The sequence below is a fragment of the Pinus tabuliformis genome, chromosome 1_2 (genome assembly GCF_031772625.1).
Source record: "Pinus tabuliformis cultivar Carrire ecotype Pingquan chromosome 1_2, CPIR1, whole genome shotgun sequence".
Lineage (NCBI taxonomy): Eukaryota > Viridiplantae > Streptophyta > Pinopsida > Pinales > Pinaceae > Pinus > Pinus tabuliformis.
The window spans coordinates 889,370,483-889,389,222 of NC_142298.1; the positions used below are offsets into that span (position 1 = coordinate 889,370,483).

The 18,740-nt window shown below is 38.1% G+C and overlaps 1 protein-coding gene across 8 annotated transcripts in view; it reads left to right on the forward strand.

Annotated features, from left to right (window-relative positions):
• The first annotated feature begins 16,238 nt into the window (after positions 1-16,238).
• The window catches only part of ILA (putative protein kinase regulator ILITHYIA), a 356,320-nt gene continuing 353,818 nt past the window's right edge, over positions 16,239-18,740 (forward strand). The window contains exons 1-2 of one of the 8 annotated variants that reach the window (XM_089396177.1): positions 16,239-16,521; positions 16,691-16,856. In XM_089396177.1, the coding sequence (XP_089252303.1) occupies positions 16,742-16,856 (115 nt within the window). In that variant the 5' untranslated portion in view covers positions 16,239-16,521; positions 16,691-16,741. Of the gene's footprint in view, positions 16,522-16,672; positions 16,857-18,740 lie in introns of all 8 variants that reach the window. The other 7 variants (XM_089396171.1, XM_089396172.1, XM_089396170.1 and 4 more) reach the window with 7 other exon arrangements.

Consider the following 18,740-nt stretch of genomic DNA (forward strand, 5'->3'; position numbering starts at 1 on the left):
GGAGGCTTTTGGCACCCAAAATCTTCTACTAAATGAAGCGAGGAAAATTTTTGTCCACCTTCTCTCAAGTGTACCATTTAGCTTTGCATGGAAGTTGTCCTTTAACCCAAATCTTCCAAAGGTCATGTTGCCCATGTCTCGTAGCTCTGGACCTCTTCTACAAAATTGTATCTTCTATCGACTATGCCTGAGCATCTAGTGCCAAATCCTCTATAGAACATAAGACTTGTTCCTCTTTTTGATCTAACATGGAAGGCTCATAGAGCTTTAGATTATCCACATTCACAATAGAGTAAATGCACATGTATGGGGGTAGACAAAGTTTGTATCCATTATCTCTCACCTTCTCCATTATTTCAAAGGGACTATAGAGCCTTTATTTTCTTACCAAGACCTTGTAGCCTCTCCTTGTTCAATTGTAACCATACTCAGTCTCCCACCTTGAATGACTTCTCTATTTTGTGTTGATCATGGTTAGCATTGTATTTTTCTAGTGACTTCTATAGTGTCTCTAGTACCTATATATGGATCTAACTGATCTTCTCAACAAAATTTTCAACCCTCATGGCATACCTTGCAAGATCCTCCCTCACTCCTCCTTGTTGCCCATATGAAATATCTAAAGGTAAAGGTGGAAAATAGCCAAACACCCTTTCAAATGGGGGATTACTAGTAGAAGTGTGCACTAGTCTATTATAAGAGTGTTGTACATATTCCAGGTTTTCATCATAGGTCTTCGGATGCTTCTGATTGTAACCCTCAAAATCTACACCAAAGTCATGTTTACTAATTTTGTCTACCCATCTATGTGTGGATGGAATGTTGTAAACCTCTTCAACTTCATATTGATCTTCTCCCACAATGTAGTCTAGAATGCAATGAGAAATCTCATGTCTGTATCTGAAACAATATTCTTTGGTATCCCAAAGTGCACCTAGACCTATCCAAGGAACAAGTTTGTTGCTTCTTGCTTACTAATGGTCTTTTTATATGGCATCATAACACACATATTTTTGAACCTATCAACTACCACGAACAGGTAGTCATATCCCTTCCTATTTTTTGCTAAACCTCCCACAAAGTCCATGTAAATGCTTACCCAAGGATGAGTGGCTACATGTAAGGGATGATATAGACCATGTTTATTGTTACTAGGCTTGCTAGTGTAACAAAGCATCCATCCTCTTATAAACCTAGCAACCTATTCTTGAATCTTGGGCCAATACACATACCTATGCAAGTTTGCCATTGTTTTCCCTACACCAAAGTGCCCTGCAATCTTGGAGGTGTGAGCCTCTCTAATCAGTTATAATCGCTCACTTTTAGGAACACATAGCTTATCAAACTTGTAGAATAACACGTCTTGGAGATGGTAGTCAATGATGTTATTGCCATCATGCACATGAATTTGATTTTGCAACTGCTAAAACACCTCCTTGAAGTCCTCATCCTCTGAATATGCCTCTTCAAATGCATCATGGGTGAATGGATCCATGTGCATCAAAGTTCACAAAGCTATTATCTTTAATGTGTGTGGCCTTTAAAGCATGTTAACCAACTTGTTTGTGTTGCACTCATTGTACTTGATCACTAAATGAATTTGTCATAGAAACTCCATCCACTTGTAATGCTTGGTTTGTTGTAGCTTACTCTGGGATTACATGTACTACAGTAATTGGTGATCTATGTGGATTATGATCTCCCTTCTCATCAAATAATGCTTACACTTCTTCATAGCTTGCACTAGGGCATAAAGATCCTTGTTGTAGGTAGGGTAGTTAAGATTTGCCCCATGAAATACTTTAGAATGGTAGCATAGAGGCATTCCTCCCTACATCAAAATGCTTCCATAAAATACCCACTCGCATTCATCTCCACTTCAAAGGGTTGTTACAAGTTTGGTAATGCCAAAATGAGTGCTTGGTTGATTTTCTTCTTTAACTCCTTAAAGGACCATTGTTGACCCTTTCCCTACTGGAAACTCTCGCCACTTACTTTTATGGCATGGAGTGGTGTTGCTACTGCTAAAAATGAGGTTATGAATTTCCTCAAGTATCATGTGGCCCCAAAAAAATTCCTAACCTTGGAAACATTAGTAAGTACCGACTATTTCATGTTGGCCTCCATCTTGGCATGATCTGTCTTCAACTCTCCTCCACCTATCACATACCCCATATACACCAACGACTGTTGTGCAAACTCACACTTCTTGATATTTGCTAGCAACCAGTGCTTCTTTAATGTCTCCAACACCTGCATCAAAATGTGAGATGTGCTCCTCCCGTGTAGCATTGTGTACTAGTATATCATCCAAATAGATAATAACAAATGAATTTGTAAAAGGGTGCAACATATCATTTATTAAACTCATAAATGTAATTAGTGCATTGCATAGGCTAAATGGCATGACTAGCCACTCATATAAACCTTGCTTGGTTTTGAAGGAGGTCTTCCAGGTATCTTCTTCTTTGACTTGAACTTGTTGACATCCAAACTTTAAGTCCAACTTTGTGAAGTATTTCGCCTTCTACAACTGATCCAACAAATTATCTATTTTGGCTAGGGGGTACTTTTTCTTGTGCGTGGTTTTGTTCAACGCCCTATAATCAATACACATCTGTCAAATCCCATCCTTTTATGGCACAACGATGAAGGGTGACGTACATGGTGATGTACTCGGTCAATCAACACCCTGTTCTAATAGCTACTACAATTGTTTCTTGACCTCAATTGCTTATATTTCAGATTGCCTATATAGCCCAATGTTTGGAATTGGGGAGTCTGGCAATAGCTGGATCTCGTGCTCCACTTCCCTTTTAAGTGGTAACACTTTAGGATCCAACAACACATCCTTGTATGCATGTAGCAACTCTTTCAGTCAATGTTTCTATTTCTTAGTACACCCCTCCAAGATATGATTTTCCTCTTGCTGACTCTTCTATAAACGAATTTTCTCATAAAAATAGTGAAACATACTACTCTTTTACAAATGTTTGGAACTAAACAATTTATGTACTTGGTTGGCACTTACCAACGAAATTGCCAACTTTCCTTTGTGCACGTTGATGGTGAATGATTTTCTGTCCTTGACGAGCCAGTATTGGTTGGCTCTTTGCATGCTATTGCATCTCATATGTACATGTAAGGACTTCCAAACACTACTCCACATACATCAAGGGGAACTACATCTAGTTCTACTTCATCAATAAAATCAACACTGATAACAAATATAATTTTGCACTGTTTTGTTACCTTTAACTCTGCATCTGTTTTGTTACCTTTAACTCTGCATCCTTGTTTACCCATCCCAATGGACATGGGCTTGGATGATCATGAACTTCCAATCCCAATTTGTTGACCACCTTTGTTGCAATGAGATTCGACTGTGATCCCAAGTCAAATAGAGCATCAATATTTATCTTCTTAATGTGTATTTTTATCTTCTTAAAATTTATCTTCTTTCTCTTCTTTTTGTCGAAGGCTACTTAGATTCACCTCCTTTTGCACTACTCATCCACGTTCGAGTTTCTTTTAGTCTAGTTGCTTGAATCGATGGCCATAGGATTCTTCTTCTTGTCATCTTTCCTTTTGTTCTTTGGGTTAAGCTTTGGATGCAACTTCCAACACTTCTCCTCTATATGATTATTAATGTTACAATGGTTGTAGTGGTTGTTGGTAACCTTGCACTAGTGTTCTATGGCTACTTTATTTTTATCTTTCCCCCTTTCCACTTCTTCTTCCCCTCCTTAGAAGCATATTGTTGCCCTTTTTACTTCAATCAACTTGATTTCCCTTTCTTCTGGCCCGTTTTCTCCAAGTATAGTGCTTGTACACAAACCTCATCCACGATCTGGTCTTGAACAACACACTTGCTTTTGAATATCGCTGTGTAGACCCCCAGATACTTGAGGAGTACATCTTGGTTCTTTAGGGAGATACCCAACATTATGGTCATCTTTCTTAACTCTTTAGTGTATTCCTATACACTCTACCCTTGTTTATACCAGAAGTAATGCCACTGGATCCACTAGTCTTTTACATACTCGATAGGGTAAAATGGTGACTTCGTGAGCATTTTGAAGTCCTCCCACTTAGTCACTGGAGGTTCTCCATCTAACCTCAATGTATCCATGTGGATTTCCCACTAGGTCAGGGCATGGCCCTCTAAATTCAAACATATAAATGAAATATTTTGTTCCTCCTTTATATAAAGAACACTGGAATAAACTTCTAATTACTGCAACTACTGATTTAGCTTCAAAATGTCAATCTAGTCTGGATTTATGCAGGAATGAAATGAAATACAAATTTAAAATAAAAATATAGAGACACAATTAAACTAAACTTCGATAATAAATAGAAATATTGAAACTTTTTACATGCAGAAAGAAAGCAAACTAGCTTGAACGGTGGTAGCTTATCTTTGAGAAGAGATGCGACGCTTACATGCCTTCTGAATTATGTTACAATGAGGCTTTGAGGCCTTTTTATCATGAAGAAACAATGAGAAACTGTAAACATCCAAAACCCTAACCCTAGGAGATGAGGCACTAAAGGCTTATGGGCCCCAATAGGTTAAGTTGGAATGTCAACTTCCCAGGGTCGTAAATTTTGCATACAATCTCTGTTTGGCATGCACAATAGACCATTAGAAGGTCTATCATAGGAGAATAACTTTTGACTACAAACTTTGTCTTTGCCCCACAATTGCTTGTTTCCCCAAAAAACGTCATTTAGGGCCTCAAAATGGCTTTAGAAGTTCAAGACCTTAAAATTGCCAACAGTAGAAAAATACCAAAATAGGAAATTGTGTTGAAAAATAGGAAACTATGTTATGAGCCAAGTGGAATAGGTGGGTGGCCACCAATATCCACCTGTATTAGTCCTCCCCCAGTAGGAAGTAATGGTCCCCATTGTGTTAAGTGCCTCCATGAGATAGGGAAACTTCTACTGAACTTAGTGCCTGGTAAGCCACTTGTCTTGGTACATGACCTGGCCTACTTTGACAACTTGATACAATTAGATCCTCTATTGGCGAGTGTTCTTACTCTATGTGTCAATGATTTGATAAATTGTGGCATGTTCAATGCAATCTGGGTTGAGCTCTATTGGTTTCAGTTGTTCGACAAACAATTGTGGAAAGTATGGCCGAAGAAGGTCCACATTGAATATTGGGTGTGGGCCAAGGAATCGAGGAATACATAGATCAAAATCAGTGTTACTCACAACCTTGGTGATGGTGTAAGGTTCATATTAGAGTGGTCGAAGCTTTCAATGGGCTTCTGTAAGGAGTTCCTTCTGCAAATGCAACCAAACCTTCACCCACCTAAAACTTAAGTGGCACTTGGTGTTGATCATGACATTGCTTGTACTTAGTATTGGCCTTGTGCTAGATATCATGAACCTGCTAGCGGATGTATTGAATTCATTCATTAAACTTGGTGGATTTGTCAGATTCATATTGAGCATGTGCAGATTTTGCCTAGGTAGTTGAAAGGGGCAATGCGAGATAAATGGGACACAATGGTTGAAATCCTAGGCCCACTTGAAAGGGGTTGTGGCCAGTTGAGTTGTGGAGAGTTCTGTTGTAGTTGTGTTGGACATAGGGGAGATTCTCATCCCATGTTCGTGGACATCTAGAGTTGTTCATATGCAATATGTGCATGATCATCCCATTGGCGACCTTTGTCTGGCCATCAATTTAGGGTTGTAAGGTAATCAACTTGGTGAGCTTCGTGTCCAATAGCGACCAAAGGCTCGACCAGAATGCACTTAGGAAATTTCTTTCCCGATTAGATGTGATGGTCTAAGGAATCCCAAAATGTACCCACACCCACTCGAAGAATAACTTGGCATTGGCTTTTGTTGTGATACTCTTCTTGCAGGAAGCCATAATGTCCATGTTAGAAAATCTATCAACGACCACAAATACACAATCATTAACATGCTTGGTAGAAGGAAGGCCAAACATATAGTCAATTGAGATGGATTCCCAAGGTTGGCTAGGAGTAGGAAGAGGGGTGTATAGGCCTTGCTTCTTAATTGTTGGTTTGGCGATGGTGCAAACAGTTCATGATCTGATATACTTGCCAACATCCTATTGGAATTTTGGCCCAATAGGTAGAGGTGCACCAGGGGACAAATCGATCAAATTCTTGACTTGGCATTATAAAGGTACCCCCGTGGGTGAGGAGAATATGTCCCTATACTCTTCCATGACCTTATCCACTTGCCTCTATTGTGTAGAGGAGACCTTTCTGGAGGCCATGGATGTGGCCATGATCTTCCCCTTACTTTGAGAGCGAATCAGGAAGAAAAAAAATTTCCCAGTCTGGGAGATGGTATTACTGCATTGCCTAACAAAGATAAAAAAAAAATGGCGGTAGGTGGGGCTACCTCTAGTATCCTGTATAGTTTTATACCCAAAGTAATAATAATAGTACGAGGTTTGGACTTAAACAAAACATGATGCCTCCACAAGTATGGTTTTCCCAATAAAACATCACAAACTTCAAGGGGAGCAACATCACACAATACCTCATCTTTGAAAGGATTGATGGTGTAGGGTAGGTGACATTGTTAACTGAAACTGAGATCTCATCCTTGGTGGAGCCATCCAATGGTGTATGGCTACGGTTGTGGTGTTGTCGGTAGGGCCAATTGATTAACAACCTCTGTTGAGGTGAGATTATTTTGACTCCCACTATTGGCAATGAACTGTAGAGGAGCGCCCTTCACCCACATCTGTGAGTGGAAGAGATGCTCACCCTCCTTTGGATCTTCGAGCTCACTTTGCTTGACCTTGGTGGTGGTTACATTAGCGCTCAGTTTTGCATCAATGATTTATTTCCCCTTGTCGGGTTCTAGCTGAGAGTCGAAACATGCATCTAACTCTGAAGCTTTAAGCTCAGCCACCAATGACTGCTTTGTGTGACATTCATTTGTATTATGAGTGGGGCTCTTATGGAACTCACACCACTTTCATGTGTCTTTCTTTGTTTTTCCATTACTATTATTTTCCTATGGCTTCGACGTGTTATCATAGGGTGTTCCACCTTGGCTCTATCCTTTTTTCCATGGTTTGGGGGTGCCCTTGCCCTGCTTCAGATTCACATATCTAAAATCTCACTTCTTCTGTTTAGATTTTCGCTTGATTTTGATAGCATATTGGTAGATTGCACCAAGTGAGAATATGTCCGGGAAATCCATTTATTCTTGGATGTATTTGTGCAAACAACCAAAATACTCGACCACGAGATGTTTCTCAGAGTCCTTGATACCCAACTTTGTGCATAGGGTATAAAATATATTCGTCAACTCTGGCACTTCTTGGTCCATTTCCTACTGTAATGTGGTCCATTTTACGTACTTATCTTCATCACTTCCAACAGGGTAATATTGTTCCTTAACAACATCTCAAAAAGAATCCCAAGAGGGTGCGACTGAAAATAGTGGGGACTCCTCCCCGACCCTTTGCTCATAGTAAGTTTCCCACCAATCCTTGACATGGCAGGTGGCCTTAAGGAGTGAAAAAATAATTTTTTCCCTATTAGAAAAATTGTGGACTAAAAAATATCCTTCCAGCATATTTAACCATTTGTCCAGATCCCCTGCATCTATCTAGCCTTCAAATATAGGAATATCAAAATTAACTTGTATCTTATAGGTGACAGTGCCGCCGAAGTGGTTGTTGGATGAAGATGCATCACCCATTGGTATTTGTAGGAGGGTGTAACAAATAATATCCACCATCTCATTCCTTTTTCGCTTGAGGGCTTCTTCAAGCAACAATTTGATAGGATCTCCTGCTCTCTTGCCTTTGTTTTCTTCCACCACGGGAGATTATCGGGGTTGGGGAGGATGGTCTTGTAAGGGTTCAAGCAGTTCGAGTCCCATCTCCTTATACTCTGACTTCGTTGGGGATATGCACTGAAAAATAGAGAAAGAGCAAACTGCTTTGATACCACTAATCGAGATTTATGAAGGAACATAATGAAATATAGATTTAAAACAAAAACAAAAAGATTAGTGAAACTAAAGTTCAATTGATTAATAGAAATGCTGAAACTGATTACAAGCAGAAATAAAACAAACTAGCTCGAATAGTGGTAGATTATCTCTAAGAAGAGATGAAATGGCTACACGCCTTCTAAACTATGTTACAATGAGGCTCTTAGGCCCTTTTATCACTGAGAAACAATGAGAAACCCTAAACATCCAAAACCCCAACCCTAGGAGATGAAGCGCCAAAGGCTTATGGGCCCCAACGGGGTAAGTTGGAACGTCAACTTCGAGGGGTCGTGACTTTGGCATACAATCTCTATTTTGCGTGCACCATAGCCTATTAGAAAGGTCTATATGAGGAGAACAAATTTTGACTACAAACATAATATTTGACTCGTGTTTTCCCATTTCCCCAAAAAATATTGTTTAGGGCCTCAAAACAACTCCAAAAGTTTAGGAAAATTGCCAAAATAGGAAATTGTGCTGAAAAATAGGAAACTGATAGGAAACTCTACTGTGATCCAAGTGGAATAGGTGGGTGGCCACCAATAACCACCTGGATAAGTCTTCCCCCCTTAGGAATCAATGCCCCCCATTGCATTGAGTGCCTTTTTGAGATGGGGAAACTTCTGCTAAACTTGGTCCTTGGTGAGCCACTTGAGTTGGTGTAGGAGCTCGCCTACTTTAACAACTCGATATAATTAGATCCTCTATTGGAGAGTGTTCTTAATTTATGTGTTTGTGATCCGATCAATTGTGGCTTGTTCAATGTAATTTGGGTTGATCTCTATTGGTGTTAGTTGCTTGATAATGTTTGATGTGTCCAACAATGGTGGAATGTATGGCCGAAAGCGATCCACATTGAACCAAACCAAAGAATCGAGGGATACTTAGCTTGAAAGTGTTGTCACTCGCAACCTTGGTGATCATGTAAGGTCCATATTGAAGTGGCTGAAGCTTTCAATGGGCTCTTGCAAGACATTTCCTTCTAGAAATGCAACCAAACATTGTCACCCACCTGAAACTTATGTGGCACCCCGTGTTGATTGTAATGTTGTTTGTACTTAGTATTGGCCTTGTGCAGGATGTCATGAACCTGTTGGCAGATGTGCTGAATTTGTTCACTAAACTCGGTGGCTTTGTCGACATCATATTGAACATGTGCAGATTATGCCCGGGTAGTTGCAAGGTGAAATCCCAGGCCCACCTGAAAAGGGATCTGACCAGTTGAGCTATGGAGAGCTCTATTGTAACTATGTTGGACATAGGGGAGACTCTCATTCCATGTTAGTGGATGCTTGGATTTGTTCATCCTTAATTTGTGCACTATCATCCTGTTGACGACCTTTGTTCGACCTTTAGTCTAGGGGTGGAAGGTAGTTGACTTGGTAAGCTTGTTGTCCAATAGTGACTAGAGGCTTGACCAAAATGCACTTAGGAATATACTATCTTTATTAGATATGATGGTTTGTGGAATCCCAAAATGTACCCACACCCATTCAAAGAAGAGCTTGGAAGTGCCTTTAGTTACAATACTCTTCTCATAGACAACCATAATGGCCATCTTAGAAAGTATATCAACGATCATAAATACACAGTCATAATTTACCATGCTTGGTAGAAGAAAGGCCAGATATATAGTCCATCAAGATGGATTCCCAAGGTTGTCTAGGAGTAGGAAGAGGGGTGTATAGGCCTTGCTTCTTAATTGTTGGTTTGACAATGGCATAGGAAGTACATGATGCAATATACTTTTTAACATCTTGTCGGAGATTTGGCCCATTAAGTAGAGGCGCATCAGGGGTCAGATCGATCGATTGCTTGACTTGACAGTGCAAAGATACCGCTGTGGGTGAGGAGAAGATGTCCCTGTACTCTTCCATGATCTTATGCACTTACTTTTTTTGTGCAGAGGAGCCTGTTTTGGAGGCCATGGATGTGGCCACGATCTTCCCTTATTTTCAGAGCGAACCAAGAAGAAACAAATTTCCTAGTCTAGTAGATGATCTTACTGCATTTCTTAGCAAAGATTAAAGAAATGGCAGTAGGCGGGGCTACCTATGGTATCTTGTATAGTTGGCCTAATAAAACATTCACAAACTCCAAGGGGAGAAACATCACACAGTACATCATTCTTGAAAAGCTTGAGGTTGCAGGGCATGCAACACTATTGACTAACGCAAAGATCTTTCCCTTGGTGGAGACATATTATGGTGTATTGTTGTAGGTGTGAAGTTGTTGATAGGCCCAACCGTTTAATGACCTTTGTTGAGATGAGGTTCTTTTGCTTCCCACTAGTGACATTGAACTGTAACAGAGCACCCTTCACCCAAATTTGTGAATTGAAGAGACGCTCACCCTCCTCATGATCTTCAAGCTCATTTTGCGTGACCTTGGTGGTGCCAACGATGGCATTGGGTTCTGCATCAATGATTTGTTTCCCCTTGTCGAGTTTTGGGTTAGAGTCAGAACATGTGTTTGACCAGTGAGTGGGTCTCTTATGGAACTCACACCACTTTTTTGTGTCTTTTTTTGTCTTTCCATTGCTATTCTTTGCCTGTGACTTCGACGAATTACCTTTGGGTGTTCCACCCTAGCTCTATGCTTTGTTCTGCAATTTGGGAGTGCCCTAGCCCTACTTTGGATTCACAGATCCAAAGTCTTGCTTCTTCTGTTTAAATTTTTGCTTGATTTTAACAACATATTAGTACACTACACCAAGTTATTAGATGTCCAGGAACTCCATTTATGCATGTATTTATTTGTGTAGACAACCACGTTACTTGAGCACCATATGTCGTTTAGAGTCCTTAATACCTAGCTTCGTGGGTATGGTATGAAAGATATTCATGAACTATGACACTTCTTGGTGCCTTTCTTGCAATAATGTGGTCCATTTTATATACTTGTCTTCATAGCTTCCAACAGGGTAGTACCATTTCTTAACATCATCTCGGAAAGAGTCCCAAGAGGGTGTCATTGAAAATAGTGGGGATTCCTCCTCATCCCTTTGCTAAGAGTAAGTTTCCCACCAGTCCTTGACATGGGGGGTGCCCTTAAGGAGTGAAAAAGTAATATTTTCCCTATCAGAAAAAATTATGGACCAAAAAATATCCTTCCAGCAAATTCAACCATTTATCTGAGGCATTTGCATCTATCTGTCCTTCAAATATAGGAATATCAAAATTAACTTGTACCTTAAAGGGGGTTGCACCTTCAAAGTGGCTGCTATATGAAGATGCGTCACTCATTGGAATCTGTTGAAGGATTTGGGAAAAATTATCCATGATCTCATTCATTTGTCACTCGGAGGCTTCTTTAAGGAACAATTTGATAAGATTTCTTGCTCCCTCGTCTTTCTTTTCTTCCGCCATGGGAGGCCATCAGGGTCAGCGAGGCTGGTCTTGCAAGGGCTCAAGTAGTTTGGGTCCCAACTCATTATACTCTGACCTCATTGGGGACATGCACAAAATAACAAAGAGAGAGAAGACCACTTTGATACCACTGATCTAGATTTATGAAGGAACAAAATGAAATACATATTTAAAATAGAAACACAGAGAAATAGTGAAACCGAACTTCAATTAATAAATATAAATGTCGAAACTATTTACATGCAGAAGGAAAACAAACTAGCTCGAACGATGGTAGCTTATCTCTGAGAAGAGATGTGATATCTATGCGCCTTCTGAACTGTGTTCCAATGAGGCCCCAGGGCCTTTTTTATCACGAAGAAACAATGAGAAACCCTAAACATCCAAAACCCTAACCCTAGTAGATGAAGTGCTAAAGGCTTATCTGTCCCGATGGAGTAAGTTGGAACGTCAACTTCTTGTGGTTATAACTTTGGCATACAATCTCCATTTGGCACGCACGACAACCCGCTAGAAAGGTCTATATGAGAAGAAAAACTTTTGACTACAAATGGTCATTGACTTACGTTGGCTTGTTTCCCCAAAAACATCGTTTAGGGCTTCAAAAAGGCTCCGAAAGTTCTAATTTTAAAACAACTAAAACACGAAATTGGCTTAAAAATAAGAAATTATGTTGTGAGCCAAGTGGAATAGGTGGGTGGCCACCAATATCCACGTGGATCATGATCTCACCTTAGTATGACTTGATATCGACCTTCACTTCCATTTTGAACAGGAATTGTGAATGGTTCACGACACCTGAACTTGGTTGATCTCTTTCGAGTCCTTTCTTCGACTCACCCTCTATGTTTCTAAGTCTCCTAATCCCCCCTTTAATTGATCCTCTATGTTAGAAGCCCCATCTTCTTTGAATAGTTCAAGATTTTTGTCCAGGGTTGACTGAGGAGATTTACATTACGACTTATATTTGCAACTTGTGCTTTTAGTCCTGAAAACCTCTCCTTTGCAGGATCAAAATATTCACAAATTCATCGGCCATGACTAGGATTTTATGACTTTTGGTTGCCCCAATATAGATCCCCTACAAATCTCCACAATATACCCAAAGAAACCTGCTCTGATACTAATATGATTTGTAAACTGTTGTGGACATCCCATTGGACAATTTGTCACAACAAATCTGATAAACAATATTTAAAGACCTTAAATCTACATTATTATGGTTAATTTCTCTTTATATTTTTAGATCTTTAGCTTAGTGTTTATTGTGTATGCATGGAAATTAAAATTTATGTAAAAAATAGAGAACATTGAAATAAAAACTCAAGAACCACATTTGACACATGATATATCCTGGGAAATGTTTTCAGGAGAAGCCCCAACCAGAAGGTGAGGTCGCTCTGCTCTGTTTCTCTGAATAGAAAATGGCTACGAGTATAAAGAAGTATGGCTTGTGGCTTGTGGGCTACTATAGTGTATAAATCCTCTATGTGTGCTCTCTCTTTACCACTCCCAGTCACTCTGCTCATCTATGGAACACGATACACTCTAAAAGAATAGAACCCCTTTTCCTCCTAGTAGCCCGGTTCTAACATAACTCGATAGCCTACTAGTGGTTAGGTCTGACTCCATCTCTTAACTAGAGTTACATTAATGACTCTTCTAGAGTGTTATTCATCATAATCCTGCGGTTAGCCCATTTTCCATGAGTTATGGGGGCTAATGAGACATCCTCTCGAATTATGGTGGCCAAAATAGGAAGGTTAACTTCTGAGTGACATAACATTTTGCATACAGGCTCCGGTTGAGGTGATTCTTGGACTGTTGGAAAGGTCTCTATGTGTAGAATAGAAAACAAGGCGTGACGATAAAGCAACGAAGTTTTACCCCAAAAAAACGTCATTTGATGCATCAAAATGTACCTGGAAGGTTTCAAACCCCAATTCACCAAATTGGGTCCCACTGGTAAAAATGGCCCTGTGAGTTGATTTCTACATTTTTGCCATTCTAAAAGCATTGAGATGGATGGCAAACAATATAATGATCCAATTTGGATCACCTAGTATGGTGGAGATGTGCTTACTAACATTACGTGACAACAAAAGCAGGTTAAACAAATAATAAATCACTGTGCATGTATATGTATGTGACAACATCTTAAAGATCAAATTATCGTAAATCCATCTTAAATTTGGATATGTCAAGTATTGAGAGGGATCAAATTTCTTAAAGGACAATTTTTTTCCAATTATTATTTAATAGGAAGAAATTAATACATCACATGAAATTAATTGGTAAAAATATTTGCATATTAAAAAATGAATCCAAGTTTAAAATGAATCTTAATAATCATAATCCCAGTTTCAATTGAAGTATAGAATAAAATTATATTCTTTATAGAACAAGAAACCGCTTTAATATAAAGATTTGATGACCCGATCTATACATGTATACATACACTATTTCTTTTTCATTAGAACTTATATATATATATATATATATATATATATATATATATATATATATAATATAAAGATTTGATGACCCGATCTATACATGTATACATACACTATTTCTTTTTCATTAGAACTTATATATATATATATATATATATATATATATATATATATATATATATATATATATATATATATATATATATATAAGTTTAATGAGGCCACAATTTTGCTTGGAAAATAATGGAAATTTTGGCAACATTTTGATCAAATCCGACTGAAATTTTTGGAAATCCGGGTTACAACTATCAAAGATCAAGATTTTGGATGCCTCTAGGGTTCTTAATAGTGTTGAATCCATTTCCTTCATCAAGAAAGTGATTCAAACACTCCAACAGTGATTTTTTTTTAAATTTTCTCGTTGGATTTCGACAAGAAATTTACTGGCCTAAGTGAACAATGCACATATATAACAGAGCCACATGGTGGCATGTCATTGCATATTTGCAAAATGAATTGTGTGTATATAGTTTTCAGTTTGTTTGGTTGAAATGATATCTGCCAATATGAAATTAATTGAAATAAAAAAGCTTCATTGAAAATTTATATAAAGTTATGTTGGTTTTTTTTTCTTAAAAAATAATTTTAAATTTATAAATATTATTTGAAAATATTAAACATCATACGATTTATGATTTATATTTTATGTCTAGCCACTTCTTATAGTATTAATGAATGAAATACGCTACTTTAAAATAAATGATGTAAACCACTTCAAAATCCATGAAAAATAAATCATTTATAACATTACAAGTGAACAATAAAAATTACAACCTTCCTTGCCTAAACTTGGTTTAGAAAATAGAAGTAGATCATAATGCACTCCATATCATAATGTAATCCATCTCTACTCTTGCCTATATTACAATAATAAGAGGAGAATGATCTGTTACCATTGCTTTCAAATCTGCTCCCTTCAACTTTTACTAAAATAGAGCACTCAATCTCTATCATCAATTTTCATCAATCCATAATAAGATGTACCACTGCAAAAACATCTACATTTAAGTTGTAATACATTGCAATTAGGTTGAACTCATTTGCTACAGCCCGAGGTGGTAACCACATGATTTCTACTATAGAGTCATTATCTTACAGTGTGCAAAACTCTACTTAAATTGTTTTTAAAAATAATTAAAATGTAATAATATTATATAGTTAAAGTTTCTAATTAAAATATATTAATATTAAATAATTAAACTTTATGTTCAATTTTGGAGTTATGGATATGCTCAACTCTTTGGGGTTGCCTTGACACCATGTTTAGTGTCATTTAGTGTCCTCTTTTTGCGCACACAAATTGATTTTCGAAAGGTCATAATTTTGTTATTCAAAGTTTGTTTTTGATATTTTTTTGTTGGTTGGGTTGTTATTTATGACATATATTTTAGTGCTCTATACATTGTAATGCGCTTGGTGAATGACATAACATAATAATTAAGATATGATCGGTAAATGAATTTTATTATTGCTTCCAACTTAATTGCAAAGACACAATTACAGATAAGGTGATTCTCGTTGACATGGGAGCACATGTGGAGTGCATGTTCTCATGATTTTAAATGTATAAAAAATTGATTAACATAAATTACAATTTCATGATGTATGGTGTGCATAAATTCTATAGTGAGGACTCTGTTTCTCGGCTAGTTTTCTCTCCCTTTTCAAATCACAATAATATCACCGCGACTTAGCGTCAAGAGCACTAAGAATCACCTTTCAACAATGGAAAGCAACTAGAATGACCATTTAGAAATGCCCAATATCATTGCACAGTCTAATTAGAATGTGTGGATCACACTTGTAAATCACAAAAACAACTGAAAAGAAAAAACCACTGACAAAAAAACAACAGAGTGATAAAAACCTCAAACAATATTGCTAAATATACAGTGACAAAATAATGTCACCAAAAAATTTACTAAATTTAAAATAATATTACCCAAAAATTTATTAAAAAAATCTAATATTAACCTTACAAAATCACAATTTTTTATTTTTTATTTTTTATATACAGAAAAACTAATAGTTCTTGCTGAATCCTATATGTCATTGCTTTGACCTAACAAATTGCATATCTCATTTAAATTGTTAAAATAACACTTGAAAATCAAAATTATGTTACAGATCTCCGTTATATTGAATTGTTAGAAAATCATTTACACAGAAGCCCACTACCACTACATATAACAGAAGATTCATGAACTACCTCCGCTAACGCAACAAATAACAAATATCAATTTCTTGACCACCTATACTAACGCAAAAATGCTAATAACTTCGGGAACTTCTTACGTCACAAGGTCACCATGTTTGACATGAAAGGAAAGTTCACATAATGAAACTCTTCCAGTGTACAGTAGAACTGCTATAAGTACCTTCAATTAGGTTATCTGTTTCTCACACTCACGCTCTGGGTGCAAAAGGGCTCTCCGAGCGTGCAAGAGGACTCTCCGTCTCTCTTTCTCCGAGATTGAAACATTTCAACAACAAATTCCTTTCTGTTCGGAGATCACTACAAACACGGATTTCTCTGATCCAAGGGTTTAAGCACGCCACTTCGAGGGTTTTGCATAACATTTCAAGGTTCTACTGCTCACCTCACAATTCCGTCACTTTAATTTAAGGTAGATGATTCAGTCTCACAAAACCATTCTCCAACATTTTTTTTTTTGACGATTTACGCTCTTATTTTTGGAAATCCATTTATCCCGTTCCTTGAAATTATAATCCATTTTATTGGGGCCATCTTAAGAAGATTTGATCTTGTTTTCTCAGTAGAAAATTGTATTTTAGGCAGTTTGAGGTGCTAGGACCGGAGAGAAAGAAGCAGGAGAGCTTTGCAGCATGGCGCAGGCTTCGGAGGTTCTGCAGGTTGCAGCTCAGGAGGTTTATACTTCCTCAACTAAACAAAGAATTGCGGTATTCCGGGATAGTATTATTCCCCTTCTTGATAAATCAGGTATTTTTAACAGCTTTTCAACTGCAATTTATTAGCCTGAAACTAAAAAGAAGGTTTATGAAGTTGTTACAGATGTTAACTATGTGTTGCTTCAACTTATATGAATACTAATTTCAGCATAAATATTAAACAAAGAGTGCACTACCCCCCCCTCTCCAGTAGCACTTACTATGTGTGTGTGTGTATTTTGGAGTACCACTCAACAAAGAGTTCATCCCACCTGACTCCACCCCTGATATCGCACGATAAAAATGCTGCCTCAAGGTCGGTGCTGCACCATATAACATGAACTTCCATCAACTTAGCTGCCAGGTCTGAAAGGTATCTGTTGCTGAATTTGCCTTGGATTTGCACCCAGTCTCATCATTTTTTTGACATTCCATTTAGTCTGCGCAGAGAAACCGAGAATGGAACCCTGGTGGACAGACACAAATCCCAATAGTATCACCAGCGAACCAAGGCTCTATTGGTGCAAACAAAGAGCGAATTGTTAAGGGAATCAATTTTTACTAGTTTGAAAAATGCATGATTGTTACAAGTGCAGGAAATTGAGATACCGAAGGATGGATTCCCATGATCGGTTGTCTTGAGCTGAATTCCAGTTATGATTTGGATATAAGATGAATAACTTTTATACTGGTACTGTTTTCCACGGTTCTGCATCTACATCTAAGAGTAACTTATGCGTAGATTCAATATAAAAAACATGAACTCTAAGGCCATATATGCAAAATTTCAGCAATATGTTAAGAATAATAATGAAGAAGATCAAGTGTAATTGGTTCCTGCAGCTCGTTTTCATAGCACTAAGTCAATTGCTGTAATTTACAAGTTTTAAACATGGATTTGTTATAATGGAAAATTAGAAGCATTTCACATTACAACAAATGGGTGGCATAGTGGCACACCCTGTCACTTTTTCTTCTATATGCCTCTGCAGTGGCTTATAGTGGAGTTGGGCCAGGGAGAACCAATGTCTTCCAGCAGGATGCCTCTCCAATTAGTCGCTGCCCAGAAGCCTGTTCTGTCAGAAATTTGGATGTGAGCTGTCAATCTGACAACATGGCAAGCTCTTATAGGTATGCTAGATTGGGGCTTGATGGTCCTGAGATATGACAGAAGTTAAAGCAATTAAAGATTTCCAGAAGTCCAAGGTTTTTTTTTTATATATCCAAAAGGAAACCAGCAGCCTGCTTGACACGTAACTACTAGTAAACCTCTGGGGTCTATGGGTTGCAAACAAAGGGATTTGAACCTTGGATCTCTTAGTTTTAACTTTTCACAAATTTCACATTACTTTGATCACCAATTGAGCTGCCCCCTGGGATTTCCAGAAGTCCAAGTTACTCACATGAGAAAGTTGACATAGACATCATGCAAGGTACTATGTACAATATGAATAAATATTAACAAGTCAATGGTTCTTTACCATGGTTTAATTTGATTTTGCTAGACATGGAATGAGTAACTGGCATGCTAGATTGGGGCTTGATGGTCTTGAGATTTTTTTTTTTTTTCAATTGTGGTTCACGGGCACTGAGTGGCCGCTACGTCCACAGTAGAGAAGCGGGGCAGTTCCACCCGAAGGGATCTGCCCGTCGGCCTTTACAGACCTAACCCCGAGGGCATCGAGGAGATTTGACCCTGTGACCTCCCACCTGGGAAAGTACTTAGCAACGGGAACTCGACCATTTGAGCTATCCCCTGGGGCTTTGATGGTCCTGAGATATGACAGAAGTTAAAGCAATTAAAGATTTCCAGAAGTCCAAGTTTTTTTTTTATATATCCAAAAGGAACCCAGCAGCCTGCCTGACACGTAACTACTAGTAAACCTCTGGGGTCTATGGGTTGCAAACAAAGGGATTTGAACCTTGGATCTCTTAG